Raw genomic sequence first — 16320 nt, forward strand, 5'->3', positions numbered from 1 at the left:
TCCCTTTTTGTTTGCCTTTTTTCCTTTTAACAGTCTTTCTCTTCATCTTCGCTCTCTACTCCATTCTTCTTTTCTTCCTTATTTGGCTCTTTTACCTTCAAAAATCATACTGTTTTAGAAACAGTGATGTAGCTATTTGTAAATCATCTGTTAACATTTGTTTAAAAGTATTATGGTTCTTAACCTTAATGTTAGAAGAATGTGATTTTGACATTTTATATATTTTTGTAAATCATCTGTTAACATTTGTTTAAAAGTATTATAGCTCTTAACCTTCATGTTAAAAGAATGTGATTTTGACATTTTATATTTTTAGTAGTCCCCTCTCAAGAACAATAAGGAACTCTCAAACAGCCTGCCTTTTGCTTAAATATAATTCATAACTTTTTTCTGTCAGTCATTGAGTCTGGAGGAAAAAAGGCTTTTCAGACTGAAAATATAAACAGTTCTAAGAGGGAGTTATATAAATTTACAAGTAGCATACATATAATAGCAAATTTGGTGAACTAGGGGAGGTGAGTGAATAGCAAGATTAAGTAAAAGAACTTAGCTAAAGTACCGGGAGAAAAAAAAAAAAAAGGAAGTTTTTCTACAGAAGAGAACAAGCAAATAAAATCCCCAGAAAAAGCTTTTTATGTAAGCAATTTTTTTTAAAAGCTGGGATTTGATTAACAAGTAGCACAGCAAGGGGAAAGAGCAAGCATGCAGGAAGCCAAATAAAACCCCCACCTTTCCATGGCCCAGAGTGCAGCACTGCTAAGTGCACATTTATCTCCAGGTGCCAGCATAGTAAAGAAAGAAAATACTGGCAACCCAGTGAATCCCATTAGCAGTAATAAGAGTAAGAACCTTTTCACTATCTTGACAAATAACATTTAATAAATGACATGAAAATATTTAATGAAATATGCTCTTAACACCATCCCCAATTAAATTCCTAAATAAGTTAGATAGGGAAAGATTCTTAATATAATTTTTCTAAAAGCATGTATTTTTAAAGAGCCATTATTTTAGCTAATGGAAACATCTTCATTTCTTTAATAAAAATGGTGGTGGTAGGAAATAAGCCAAAAGTTGTCTTTTATTCTTGGTTTTTATTAAACTAATCCAGTAGAACATTAAATATCAAGAGAGGGTGAAAATTATGACTATTAGAAATATTGCCTTTTGAAAATGATTACTCGCCTAAAACCAACTGCCTGTATTTGCATTAATAAAGTCTAATAGTAATACAAAGTTTATTAAAATAACTTTCATTTTAATATTTTAGTGACACATGATTAGAAAATTTGTGTAAACAAAGTTTTTTTCCCTACCTGAGGGGTTGGAAAGCAAATATAAGGGGGAAAATGTATATTGGTTTACTTGGGGATTTCAAGAAAATAAAAGGCATAAATCCCCTAAAAAGGGGAGTAGAAGCATTTAAGAGTGGCAGCCGAAATGTGTTGAATGATTACTGCCTGCTAAATGCTGGGATAACTAAGGAGTGTGGCCTCCTAGCCTGAAGGATGTTACAGCTCCTTGAATATCGAGCTGCTGATATCGTGACCACAGTAGGGCCATGGAAATTCCCAAATATCTTTTATGCTTTTAAGAAATCAGATATGGCTTTCTGTGATTCATAAATTGTTTTTAAGTCTGTTTTCTTCCTGTTGGACAGCACACAAAGGTTCCCTCTCCGTATGCTTTTAGCAACCTGCAGGATGTGAATTAAATTGGTTCCTTAATTATTCTCTCACTTATAACTGTCGAGAGTAATTTTCCTCCATTATGTGCTCCTTCATTATGCAAATATCCCTACTTCTACTGTTTGTGCCTTTGGAGAGCACAGAATTTCAAAATGAGGCAACACTTAGGACAAATATTTTTCTCTAGTGATTCATTATGGCAAAAATAGTATGCTAAAAAAGTTTGTTATAAAACACACGCTTTTTGGATCATATTTTAACCTGGCATTTCAAAAATTCCAAAATTAAATCTGTCACTTGCTCTATTATAAAATTGCACAGCATATATTCCAAGGAAATTTCTCCATTTTCAAAAAATAAGTTTTTAAAAATCATTCCTTAAAAAAAGTATTTAAGAATGTAAGAATTCTCTAAGAATGTTTTATTCTTCAGGAAAGTTTTTTATGTTTTAAAGAATTTAACAACTTGAGAAGTTATAAAATTATGCGATTTTTAATAATAAGTTATTATATTTTGAAATGCAAATAAGAAATACCAACCCATTTTTTCTTTTTCTTTCTGGTGTCTGTTTTATGGGCAAAACACTACTGCATGAAATCAGCTGGTTTTAATGATTTTATAAAATAACTTCCCAGGTACTACTGTGTTAATAGTCTATGCATGACCTTGCATAACCTTTATATTTTGTGCTTGTTCCATGATAGTGTCCAAATGATGAATTTGAGGCCCTCCAAGCCTATTAAACATCTTCTGAATTACCAAAATTAGTGATATTCATCTGAAAGTTGAAGATGTATATATTTAAAAGGACAGTTTCTTTACCAAATGCTGTAGGTAGTTGTAAAAATACATACAAAACATCCATAAGACAGAAGAATAAGGAAAAGGAAAACTAAAAGCAGAAATGACAATGAGGCTAGCCTTTTATGACAGATTGGTATGTAAGAGTAGCATGGCTTTTTTCCAGTTCTGCATAGCTCAGGTGTCCCCTGGGAGAGGCCAGGGAACATCCTCACCAATAACCCAGGGAACAAACAGACTAAGAAGCGCATTCGTTTAGTAAAATTTCCCCCAAACATTAGTTGGTTGAGATTCTTTAGTATTGTATCAAACAAACATGAGAGTCAGTACATTTTCGAGTAGCCTCTAAAAGATTGACCGAAGATCTTAGAGCTTTAGGTGATTTCCTGAAGAGCAGTTTGGGGTCCACCATGCAGACTGTCATCCATTGGAGATTCTGGACTCCAGATTTTATCAGAGCCCCAGTGATGTCCTTTGACCGTCACACATGTTGAGGCTGTTTGCAACTGACTGCTCTACTGAGATACCTCGGACATAGCTGGAGGCTGAATGAAGCATTTCCTCCCAGTCACAGCAGCTCGGAGCCTCCCTGAGAATTCCCTAGTTATATCTGCCTGTGTAGGCACTTGTGCACTGATCCATCCTGGGTTTGACAAAGCTATTCCAAAATGATGTCCCGAGTTCACACCATACATGGTTCCTGCCAGAGACAGTTTACAGATCTTCATACTGAAGAAGGCTGTACTATTTAGTAACCACAAAGACGTTAATCCTCTTTCTGTATTAGCTCTTACTGTTCTGTGAAGAATGCCTTGTGCTTTTTTCTCCTTTCACTTTTCTAACGTATTGAAGTAAAATGCATTAAAACCAATATACATCTAAATTATTTCATTAAGCAAATACATTTAGCATAAAATCAAGTTAAACTTGTGTCTTTATTTTAGGTGAATGAAATAATTTTGTTTTCTAGGTTTGTGCAGAAGAAAAATGCCCAACACTTGTCAATCTGGCACACATGATGAGTTTGTACAGTACGCACACATATTCCAGAGACTGTTCTAACTGGATCAATGTTGTGTGCAGATACCTGCATGACTCCTTCTCAGATACAACATTTAATCTTGTGACTTATCTTGCAGAGGTAAATTTACCAAAAATATTTTCTTATTTACTATATATATATATATATGTGTATATATATACACATACATATATTTTAACTACTCTATGGCACTTTATCAAGTTTATTTATATGCAGAAGCAGCACTGGTATTAACTGATGTTCAAATTGTCTGAGAGTCAACATAGTTAACAATTTTTTAAGATAAAAATATAAGTACTTCCTATCAAGTGTAAAATAAGTTTTTATAAAGGTGGGGTTTTTTTCCAGGTCCAGTGTTTATATCCTTATTTACTGTCCTTAAGTGACATGAAACTCAAAATAATATACACTTTACCTAATTAAAAATGGAAAGTGTGTTTTTAGTGGTCCTGATCCTAGAGAATGGTTATAATTTTTATTTCTACAAAATTGGGTTTTAGCTTAGAAATCTTTTCTAGAATAATAATTACAGCATACAAAAGTATTTCTTCTGGAAAAGTTTTTAGTTTGATATACATTTGCTTCCTATCTAAAATATGATTTTGAGGCAGCAAAAAATGGATGATAAAGTCGCCCTAGAACAGCACAAAAAGTTAATATCTATTTGATGCCTAAGAAGTAACTTTATGCCCAGAAAAGTAAATTACTAAGTAGATAGGCACAAAGAAAAAGTCAAAAGCAAGAGATTCCTAGTCACTAAAAATGTTTGTCAGTTTATAATAAAGTGTAATACCTACTAAATTAGTTAAGGAAATAAAACACCATGATTTAGATGAAAAGTTATGGTCTAATTCTCCTTTCTGAACCAAGGAAAAATAACAGTAATAGACTCTGCCTTTCACTTTATTAGTCTCTAGATTTCTGATCCACGTAACTATAAACTCATAGGCTAAATCTATGTTTTTCAACCTCTTAAATGTAAATATTGAGTTTTTATTCAACCTGATTAAAGTATACTTTAATATTACTTTTAACATTATTTTTAGCTATTAGAAAAAGGATTGTCCAGTATGCAGCAATCATTGCTACAGATTATTTACAGTCTATTGAGTCATATTGACCTGTCCGCAGCCCCAGCCAAGCAGTTTAATCTGGAGATCATAAAGATTATTGGCAAATATGTACAGGTGAGTGACCACAAAACTTACATATAACATTGTTCATCTAAAAATGATTTATAATCACACAATATTGGAAATGCCTTAAATGTCGAAGAATAGGGAAGTAGTTCAACCATAAATCATGTTTTCAGGATATTTGCAGTATGGAAAATGTTCTCAATATAAGTGACAAAAACCAGAATCAGAATTAGTGTGATTTCTACTTTTCGTATTAACAATTTCTGTAATGTTCTGTAATGATGGGAAGGAATGCATATACACATTGCAGCAGTCAAAACTCTGGAAATTAGGACTGTGACTCATTCGTTGTTTTTGTTTTTGTTTTGAGATGGAGTCTTGCTCTGTTGCCCAGGCTGGAGTGCAGTGACGCAGTCTTGGCTCACTGCAGCCTCTGCCTCCTGGATTCAAGTGAGTCTCCTGCCTCAGCCTCCTAAGTAGCTGGGATTACAGGCATGCACCACCACACCCAGCTCATTTTTGTATTTTTAGTAGAGATAGGTTTCACCATGTTGGCCAGGCTGGTCTCGAACTCCTGACCTCAGGTAATCTGCCCACCTCAGCCTCCCAAAGTGCTGGGATTACCGTCATGAGCCACCGCACCTGGCCTCATTGTTCTTTCTTTCTTCGCACCTTTCTGTTTTTTAACGAGATTCTACTTAGTAGGCATAGACACTACTTTTACAAACAGAAAACCTTTTTGAAGAGTTTGCATTTTAGAGATTTTTATGTGTGTCTGATAAAAAGTGCCAGATATTTAGAAAGTGGAAAATTAAACTTGATTTAAATGTAAATGATGACAAGTCGGCCTGGTCTTTGCTGAATTTCACCTTTGAAATTCAGTTAAGCTATCAGTTTGAGCTACCAGTTAAGAAAGGCATTGCTGAGCAGATCAGTAGGATGGATACAACTCACCAAAGAGAACAAGCTCATTAACAACCTTAATAGATTAATATGTTGTGTTTATACTCCAGTTACATTTGCATTCACTAGAGCAGAACTTAGAATGGGAAATACTTAGCTGACAAGGAATTTATTCTAGTTCATATCTGAAAGTAATAAAACTGTATTAGAATGTTTTCAGTGATTCAGTTATGTAATCCAGATTACCTCTTACATTCCCTTGAAAATCAGTGATTGCAGATATCCAAAAAATGGAAGATTTTCTGGTGGCCCTGTTTATCTTCTGTCTTACCCTTCAGTGAGTGAGGCTTTACCAGATAGCAGTTATATCTCTTTCTAAAGGACATTTCTCTTTTCTTCTTAAACCTTAAAAAAAAACATAAAATATTTGCTATATTTCACATAGAAACATACCACATTGAATTCACTACCTTACGAACCATAGGTACATTTCTTATGTTCAGAACCACAAGCTCAACTTGCCAGTGGACAAGCAGCTAACCAGAAGGAGCGCAGATTTGTGGCCAAGTGAACTGCACACCCCCCATCCCAAAGGAGCAACACAACTTAGCTTCCTCTGTGGTTTTCATGTTAGAATATGGGTCCAGTGTGGCGAGACTTCTCATTTTAAGAGAAGCTGGAAAATCTACATTTTTCTGTAAAATCTCCTGATTTTAAAATGTTGACTCAATTTTTTTTCCAGATTTCTTTATAAATGTGTGAATCAAGATCATATTTAGCTGATGGCTCATCACAGCCGCTGGCTTATGCTTTATTAAACAACTGAATATTTCACAGAATTGAATTATTGATAATCTTTTACATTTAAACACAACCAGCAATATAATTTATGAAAACATCCCTAAAGTTTAGCATTTCATGATGCCCAGAGATTGTAATTATTTCTGTCAGGAAAAAAATGATTATTTCTACTTAGTCATGATTTTGTTAAATATAAACTTTTTTTTGTTTTGTTTTGTTTTTTTTTTGAGATGGAGTCTCTGTTGCCCAGGCTGAAGTGCAGAGGTGCGATCTTGGCTCACTGCAACCTCCGCCTCCTGCGTTCAAGGATTGTCCTGCCTCAGCCTCCCAAGTAGCTGGAATTAGAGGCACATACCACCATGCCTAGCTGATTTTTGTATTTTTAGTAGAGATGGGGTTTCACCACATTGGCCAGGCCAGTGTCAACCTGCTGACCTCAAGTGATCTGCCCGCGTTGGCCTCCCAAAGTGCTGGGATGACAGGCGTGAGCCATTGCTCCCGGCCTTTAAACTACTTTTTACAGTGCTGTTCTTAAAATGTCACAGTATCATGTAGACCTTTTTATTATCAAGCATTTTGTGTTTTAGGTGTCTTCATAGCAAGATGTTATGAACTCAACTGGATAGCCCAGTTCTGCCAAAGGTTTTTTACTTCCTTTTTTTGGTGTCTTAATGGTTATTTTTCCTTCCTCAGATATCAGCTGTGAAAGAATATGTATAATATAATACAAGGTTGAGATGTGATTTTTGGTACCATAAATAAGTAGTTTTTTCTATGTATCCTTTTCATTGGGTGGTAAAAGAAAGATAAAGTCTTTATCAAACATTGACTCTTCTCTACATGTACATCTATCTCATAAATAATTCCTAGATTTTATTGGTAGGAATATACAAAACTAAGACAAGCAGAAAAATTTTTTTTAAATAGCCAAAATATGTAGGGAAAAAACACCTCAGCCTACACAACTCAGTAATCCCTGAGAACATCACATTAGCATGGTATCTACTCTCAGTATTTGGGGCCTGGGCCATCAAGAAAAAAAGACTTAACTGTATTTTAGTATTTTAATATTTTTATGTCTAAAAAGGAAGGTATTCGTTAAAAAATTTTTATCTGCAAAGACTTAAAATACTTAAATTTTAGAGTCTCAAACCTATAAACTTCATTCAGCTAAAAGTTGACGTATATACAAATCTTTTGTTTACTGCTACTGCCAAGTTACTGTATTAGTCTGTCCAAATTAATGGTAATTACAAAGCACTTATTGGGAGAAAAGCAAGATATTTCAGTTGGGTAGCATTATTACACGTACGGTATCTGGTAAATCTAACGGTACAAATAATAACTTGTGTTTTCTTTCCTTTTGTAACTCAAACATTTCATTAAGGATCTTAAAAATGAGTAATTTTTACAAGTATTTTTGTAGAAATAATATTTTCATGATGTACAGTAAATTGTTGTTCTTAGTTGAATGTGCATTTGTAACTTTTACTTGTCAATTATTTTTTAAACCAGAGTCCTTACTGGAAGGAAGCCCTTAACATATTAAAGCTGGTGGTGTCACGCTCTGCGAGTCTTGTCGTACCCAGTGATATCCCCAAGACCTATGGAGGAGATACAGGTTCTCCTGAAATATCCTTCACTAAAATTTTTAATAATGTTTCTAAGGAGTTGCCTGGGAAGACCTTAGATTTTCATTTTGATATATCTGAGGTAAGATGCTCAGAAATTGATGAAGGTACTCTACTAGGAATTTTCGTTTGTTTATTTATTCATTCTTTGATTTAACAAACATTGATTGAGCCCATACCTAGTGTTAGACAATATGGTAGCTGTTATGAACAACAAAGTGGGGATGGGGGGAAGGCCTGCTGTTAGAAAGCTTACTGTCTGTTAGAGAAACAGACTGTACATTCCCCATCTAAAAGAAACGTCACAACTTAACTTCCCAACAGTGTTTAGCTTCACAACTAAACATTGTAATCAACACTCGGCTGGAATACATTAAAAGTGCTAGGGGAATATGTAGCATCTATCTAAAGGAGTGGTTTCAGAAAGGAGCCAACATCTGAGCTGAGTGTTGAAAGACAAGTAATTCTAGACAGGCATCTATGGCAGTTTGGGGAGGGGAGGTTAATGCAAAGAAATGGAGAATGTGTGAATGAAGGCTTGTAAGTGTGAGAAAGCATGGTGTTCCAGACACTTCCAACTAGTACAGCCTACCTTGGGCACAGAGTTCAAAACAGTGCAAGTAGAGTGTGATGAGAGATGAGGCTGAAGGCATAGGAAGGGGCAAGATCGTGGGGATCTTGCATTTCATAGTAACAAGCTGGTTTTATCTAAACCAGTAGGAGCTCTTAAAGGACTTTTAGTTGGCGTGTTAGGGTTTGCGTTTTAGGAGGATCACTCTAGCCACAGGATAGAAAATAGAGCAGGGAGGAGGAGAGGACGATTGGTAAGGAATCTGTTAGAAGAATTTGGGCAAAAGATAATGTGGGACTGTCCCAAGACAATTGCAGAGGTAATGAAGAAGGAGGAGAGATGGTTTACAAAAAGACCAAGGAAGTAACTGATGGGATTTAACGGGAAAGTGGGGAAGAGGCATCAAGGATTTGATGAATGGCCTTGACAGGTAGATGAATGTTGCACCATTCAAGAGAGTGGGAATGCAGGAACAGATCTTACAGCAAGGAAGGAGAGGGGGCAATGAGTCCCATCTTGGACATGTTGACTCAGAAGTGACCCAGAAACATACTAAAGGAGGTGCCTGGTGGTCAGTTAAATTTTGGGATCTGAAGTTTTAGAGGAAAACTTGGGTGGAAGTAACAAATTAAGGGTTTCAGTGTTGTATAAGTAGATGGCTGAAACCATGGAAGGAAAACTGAAAAGAACAGAAGGCAACAACTAAAGGAAACCTGAGAAACTGGATATTTTAGGACTAGACAGAAGCAGGGGCCATCAGTCCAGAAGGAACCCTGGAGCCTGGCTATGCTGTATGTTAATAAAAATCTCACTTAAAGATTTCTCATCCTTGCTGAGAGTCCCAATTTTTTTTCTCTCTGGCACCTGAGCCCACTCTTGGTGCCTTGGTGCCATTGAAATGGTCTTTCGGAAGCCAAGGGAGGAACTTCTGAAGAAGGAAGTTATTGATCAAGTATTGTAAGGTTGAGAAAGATTAAAAATTGAAGCTCTACTTACTTTTTTGTTGATCAGAGTTATATAGATAAAAAATGTTTTATTGCAGTTTAATCTTGGCATTAGAATTTATCCTAAACTTCATTTTTTTATATAGAAAGCATATTTGTTACTAATTTTTTAGTTAATAATATCTGAGAATTTCTAGCAAGATGTGTGTATAATAGCATGGGAGTAAGATAGAGAAGCTTGGCTTTCCTTTTCCTTCTGATTCAGAAATCGATTGTGTAACTTAATTATGTTATTTGAAGCAGTGATGCAAATTCTCAAAACATTTTATATACTTAATTTCAATTTGTTGCATCAAAAATTCCTCAGTACCTGCCATGCATAGGCACTGGAGATACACCAGAGGTATAGACGCAATCACACATGGTCCAATGGATACATGTGTAGTAGGGAAGTCAGGCACATAAACAGTTTACAGTCAGCGCGGTAAGTGTCCCAAGTTTGATTACACAGAGGCGGTGGTGGTAGAAGAGAAGGCCTCCTTAAAAGTCTGGAGTCATCATTAAAAGATGATTAGAAGTTTACTTAGTGGATATTCCATGCAAAGGGGCAACATAGGCTAAAACACTGGTCTATAAAAGAGCATGGTATGTTTGGAAAACAAGAGCAAGCTCAGTTTTGCTGGTGTGTGAAGTTCAGAGAGGGGGAAGTGGTCGTAGTTGAGGCTAGGGAGAGAAGGATGATCAGTTGGGCATAAAGGGAGTCGTATGACATGCAGATGAGCTTGAATTTTATTTTCAAATGCAAATTTAAAACACTTTACAAAGTCAAATATAAATGAGTTTTTGATTATCACAGAATTTTTACTGAAATAAATTTTGGAAGTATTACACATCAGATTTGTAGTAAGAGTCTACATAGAAGTGTTCCTCTTTTGTTACTTCAGTATTTGCTAAACCACATTGCTGAAGCATACTTAACAATATGCTTTGAAAAAGCGCCAAAATTTAACAAATATTAAGTCTGAGTGGTAAGAAAACAGATGATTTTATATTTAAAATACCAATCTTTTTTATATTTTCTGAGTTTTGGATATATTTTATAATCATGGTGGGGAAAGGTGGAGATGGTGGTTTTTAAAGAATGCAGATTATATTTAAAGTAGGAATAGGCTTTCTGATAATCTCAGATGTAAAATTATTATTTCCAGTAAAGCCTCTTGATTAAAAATATATATGGCCGGGCGTGGTGGCTCACGCCTGTAATCCCAGCATTTTGGGAGGCCGAGGCGGGCGGATCACGAGGTCAGGAGATCGGAGATCGAGACCATCCTGGATAACATGGTGAAACCCCGTCTCTACTCAAAATGCAAAAAATAGCCGGGTGTTGTGGCAGGCGCCTGTAGTCCCAGCTACTCGGGAGGCTGAGGCAGGAGAATGGCGTGAACCCGGGAGGCAGAGTTTGCAGTGAGCCAAGATCGCGCCACTGCACTCCAGCCTGGGCGACAGAGCGAGACTCTGTCTCAAAAAAATAATAATAATAATAATAAATAAAAATAAAAAAATATATATATATAATTACCTTTGATCTTTGTTAACATCAGCCTCATGCAAAGTAATTTCTCTCATGTTGTTTTTTTGTTTGTAAAAAATATTATAGGTGCACTGTTAACCCTTTTAAGTTTGTTTTGTGTTGAAATATTTGAGCCAAACACTGACATTTTGTTTCTGTGTAGACACCAATTATTGGAAACAAATATGGTGATCAGCACAGTGCAGCTGGAAGAAATGGGAAACCAAAAGTTATTGCTGTCACTAGAAGTACTTCCTCAACTTCTTCTGGTTCTAATTCTAATGCCTTAGTTCCTGTTAGTTGGAAAAGGCCACAGTTATCACAGGTACATAAAGAATATCAAAATGGAACATTCATAGAATAGAAGAATCAGTTTTGTTATAGGTATGAAAACTTGAGAATTTGTCTTCTTTTATCAGTAGTCCTAACATTTTAATTTTTCTTTTTCTTTAGCGAAGAACAAGAGAAAAGCTAATGAATGTGCTTTCTCTCTGTGGTCCAGAATCTGGCCTCCCAAAGAACCCATCAGTGAGTAATCATGAATGCCTGTGTCAAGGTCTTAAAGATCATGTTTTTCCTTGAAGAAATAATCTGTCTCCTTGCTTGCCTTTTCTAATTTACCTTACTTATGGTATTAACTCAGAATGAAAAAAAGATTTCTTATCTCTTGTGACACCTGGCAGCCATGCTAACTATGTGTTCAACTAGTTAAACATGAGGACCAAATTTAAGCTTTGAATTCATTGAAGAATGAGGCCTGCAGTGGCTTTGGGGTACTGATATCTCATACGCAGAGTGACAAATCTGATGAATGGACTTTTTTTTTTTTTTAATCGGGCATCAGGTTGTATTTTCTTCTAATGAGGATTTGGAAGTCGGTGACCAACAGACTAGCCTAATTTCTACAACAGAAGACATAAATCAAGAGGAAGAAGTAGCTGTGGAAGATAATAGCAGTGAACAACAGTTTGGTGTTTTTAAGGATTTTGACTTTTTAGATGTTGAATTGGAAGATGCAGAGGTAAGGATGTGGGCTTTCTCTGTTAATATTTATGGAAGAGTTGTATGAGAATTAAGGATTTGATCACAGGATCTTTCCTTATTGAGGTCAGTGTAAGGTCAAAAAGGTAAAAATCTAAATTAGGAACTAAATTTGATTACCACAATTAGTCAATAGAATAAGTCTGAGATAAAAGAGAAACATTCCATTTTTCATCTTTATCTTTAAAAATATAAAATTAAAAAATTGATTTCTTCAAAATTATTTTCAGGGTATGCTTAGACTTAAATGTTTTGCATGATTTGTCTTACAAACTAATACGCAACCAAATGGTAAAAATTTATATGAAAATTGATTAAGGACAACTTTAAAGAGAGTTGCACTTACCACTAAATTGACTGTCACAAAGGGTTTGTCTTTCTAGAACTCTTCCCTTTGGCAAATGACTGAGCTTCTTTCTTTGACATTCGAAATCACTTTCTTCTTTATGATGTAGGTAACTCTCAAATGCCTGGTTTCATTTAATACTCAAAGCGTTTCTCTTCAAAATTGATTTAGTCTGGATTATATTATATTGGTAGTTATGCCAGTTTAGATGCTTTCTAAATGGAATTTACAACTCAAAAAGTAGATTTATTAGCCCACAAAACAAGTCCAGAATTAGAGCTTATATTTAGATATGGCTCAGTGAAGTTTCTGGCTGTTTATCTGCAGTTCTCTAGGCTCTGCCCTTCTCTGCAAGTCAGCTTGACCTCAGATAGCAGCAAAATGGTCATCATTGCTGGGTAGTCTTAGCCCCACACACAGCAGTGTTTGAAGGAGGTGAGGGTCACATCCAGAAATGCTCTCAGAAAAGTAAGGAAGTTGCTTTCCTAAATGCTCTTAGCAAACTTCTTGTAACATCTCATTGGCCCAAATTAGGACACATGCTACTTTCTGAAACAACAACTCTGGTAAATAGAATAGGATTGCCCTGGTTGTCTTAGGCTATTAGAGATCCATTCCTGTAGCTGAGCTCAGTTCCCTAAACCACAGTCTCTTAACCCTGAAAGTTTATATCAAATAGATTTGTTTTAAAAATGTACATTTTAAAATTGCTACAAATATCTGTATGCAAGAAGACCAAAATGCCTTAATACCAAGTATCTATATACCATATCTTGATGTATCTTTTTCTAAAGAATCAAAACTCATAGCTCAAATACATTTAGTTCTCATATACATATACGTATACTACTCATATACAGCTCATACACATTCATCAGCTCTCGTGTACATATACATATACAACTCATATACAGCTCATACACATTCATCAGCTCTCATGTACATATATATATACAACTCATATACAGCTCATACACATTCATCAGCTCTCATGTACATATACATATACAACTCATATACAGCTCATACACATTCATCAGCTCTCATGTACATATACTACTCTATACTGTACTCAAGTACAGCTCTCGTGTACATGCACATATACAGCTCATATACAGCTCGTACACATTCATCAGCTCTTCTTGTAGGGGTGTTTCCTTTGCCTCTAATAGGTGAGGTGGAGGAATGAAATGTAATGCACTCTCCCATATCACACTATTCATTGTCCATGCAAGACCAGTTTAAGGAAGTAAAGTTCCCTCTCCTCAACATGCCTCAGTGCCCCCTGCAGATGTGAGGATGTGACCATGGTGCCTCCAAGTAATGCAAATGCCTTCATGTCAGTTTAGGAGCTGTGTAGGCTCCTATGGAATACTCCACCATTTACATTTTCCCAAAGACACAATTGTACAGGTTCATAGGAACTCAAGAACAAGTATTATTTAGCACCTTTCAGAGCAGTAGCTTTTAAACTTTTTTTTTGACACTAATCCACAGTTAATATATTTTATATCACATCCAAGTATATATATATACCTTTAAAAATAAAAGTTGCAAGAATATGCATCCAAACCCTATGCTATGCACACTGATATTTTCTATTCTCTTCCTTTTCATTCTTTTTTTTTTTTTTTCAAAAAGTGTAGGTTACCACCCTAAAATTAGTTTCACACTCATCATTTGAACAAATATATTGTAGGACATAGAACAGACTTGCACAACCAAGTAACAGAGTAGAATAGATTAAAGAGACCTGCTGCCCTACCCAAGGCCAGGAGCAGCTTCTAAACTCTTCTGTGGTTATTTGCTTTTTTCAGTCCAGAATTTAAATTTCTAAAGGCAGCTCTTGACATTTTTGTAATGGTAAGGTTATTTTTCTTTTTGTTTGCCTCTTTTTTGTTTAAAGAGAACTGTAAATGCTTTCAAGTTCATTCAGTGCTCTAAAATGTCAGTGGTAAGAAACATGGCCTTTAATCGAACCTTAGAATGGACTAAGGATGTTCATTGTAGTTCTGTCTTTAATTCAAGTCACAGTAATCAGGGGTGGGGTGGAGCATGCTAATTTATCCCTCATAATTAGGCCAAATCAGTGGTACAGATTTTCTAAAACCTGGATATAGTCTTGTTTAAAACATGGTAATAGGAAATACTTTCATTGCTGCAAAACAAACTTAACCACTAATGAAAATTATAATGAAATATCTCCTCACTTTGAAAGCCCACGGTGCATATTCATTCAGTCACCAAATATATACTGAGTGCTGTTGCCATTATGTGTTTTAAGACATAATAATATTTGAAATGATATGTTCTAGGAAGGTGGTTTTCAAACTCTGACATGCAGGGCCCTAGGGCTTCCGAGATACCTTCAGTAACAGCTGGGACAGATTCAAAGACCCAGTGGGCCAAGCTCCTGGACACCTTCAACCGGAGAAGCTCTGGTTTTCTCAGTTTTGCACAGTTGACTGCGATCTAAAATTTCATTTGAAATAAGTATTCTTCTGCTTTCAAAAAAAAAAAAAAGATTTGAAAACTTCTAATCTGGACAATTCCTGTGTAAAGGGATACAGAAAAAAAAATCATATTTTGCTAGCCAGCTCGATATGGTTTGTCATATCAGGGCCTAAGAAAAATTGTGGGGATTATATCTTTACAAAAGGAGGAGCAGCTTAGAATAACAGAAACATAACATATAAATCCTTAAGTGGGAGAAATTGAAATTTGTCATATTTCCTCTTGACCTTTTAAAATTGGCAACAGTTATGTTTTGATGGCTGTGATCTTGGTTTCAAATTATACTTTATAGCAAAAAATGACCATTGAATTTAGCCAGAGCCATCCTACCAACTGAAATAATTGTGACCTTATATGTTGTCAACTGCATGTGGGTATTTGAAGTCAGTTTTTGCATTGTACTAAGTATTAAACCTTTGTAAATCTTGAAGATTTTCTTAAAGTTTGTGTTGCCAAAGTGTATCATAGAAATGTTGTTTTAAGTGTCTGTCTCTGACTTTTTCACAACATATTTTGCATAAAAAAAGATTTGAATCACATGTTGACTTTCTGCACAAAGCTTAATCCAGAGCTTGAATCAGTCTTTGGGTTGAGAAATCACGAAATATTTGCCCCGAAAGTGTAGTGTATATTTAAATGTTTGTCTTCGTTTTTTTCTAATTCTGTGTGTTTTCCTTTTTGCTAACCAGGAGCTGCAGGTAAGTTGCAGCCTGGTGTTGTGGATTGTTTATTTGTTGTCATCTGTGATGTATTTGTCTTCTTTGTGGTCTCATTCATGTTTGTGTATTAGAATAGAAATGGCTTAGATAGTAGATTTAATCGGTCCCCAGTAATACAAGATAGAAAGTCAAGAAAATTATTTCGTTAAAACAGGTTGTCAACCAAATAATTTTTATCTTTTTAAATATAAATATTTGACGGTGTGTTAACAGTTTAAAGAAATTGAAGGGCTGATTGAAACTCTGCTTTTAATGATGCATTAAGTATTTTTCATCTTGGTATATGTTTTTCTGGTATATTACATTTAGTACATTTAGAAGCATGTATTTGAGGTTTTAGAAATCGTGTCTTGCTTTTCCAGGGTGAAAGTATGGACAATTTCAACTGGGGAGTTCGCAGACGCTCACTGGACAGTATTGACAAAGGGGACACTCCATCCCTCCAGGAGTACCAGTGTTCTAGTAGCACCCCCAGCCTGAACCTCACCAATCAGGAGGATACGGATGAGTCCTCGGAAGAAGAAGCGGCACTTACAGCAAGCCAGATACTGTCACGCACACAGATGGTATACAATTCACCTTTCTTCCAGTGACATTTGGTCTCATTTTC

The 16320-nt window shown here is 35.6% G+C and overlaps 1 protein-coding gene across 2 annotated transcripts in view; it reads left to right on the forward strand.

Moving 5' to 3' along the window:
• Positions 1-16320, forward strand: part of FRYL (FRY like transcription coactivator) — a 285938-nt gene that overhangs the window by 244310 nt on the left and 25308 nt on the right. The window contains exons 46-53 of one of the 2 annotated variants that reach the window (XM_030800906.1): positions 3460-3630; positions 4578-4718; positions 7890-8087; positions 11254-11415; positions 11544-11618; positions 11935-12111; positions 15681-15689; positions 16073-16276. In XM_030800906.1, coding sequence (XP_030656766.1) covers positions 3460-3630; positions 4578-4718; positions 7890-8087; positions 11254-11415; positions 11544-11618; positions 11935-12111; positions 15681-15689; positions 16073-16276 — 1137 coding nt within the window. The remainder of the gene's footprint in view (positions 1-3459; positions 3631-4577; positions 4719-7889; positions 8088-11253; positions 11416-11543; positions 11619-11934; positions 12112-15680; positions 15690-16072; positions 16277-16320) is intronic. The other variant, XM_030800907.1, reaches the window with a different exon arrangement.

Source organism: Nomascus leucogenys, chromosome 20 (assembly GCF_006542625.1).
Source record: "Nomascus leucogenys isolate Asia chromosome 20, Asia_NLE_v1, whole genome shotgun sequence".
Classification (NCBI taxonomy): domain Eukaryota; kingdom Metazoa; phylum Chordata; class Mammalia; order Primates; family Hylobatidae; genus Nomascus; species Nomascus leucogenys.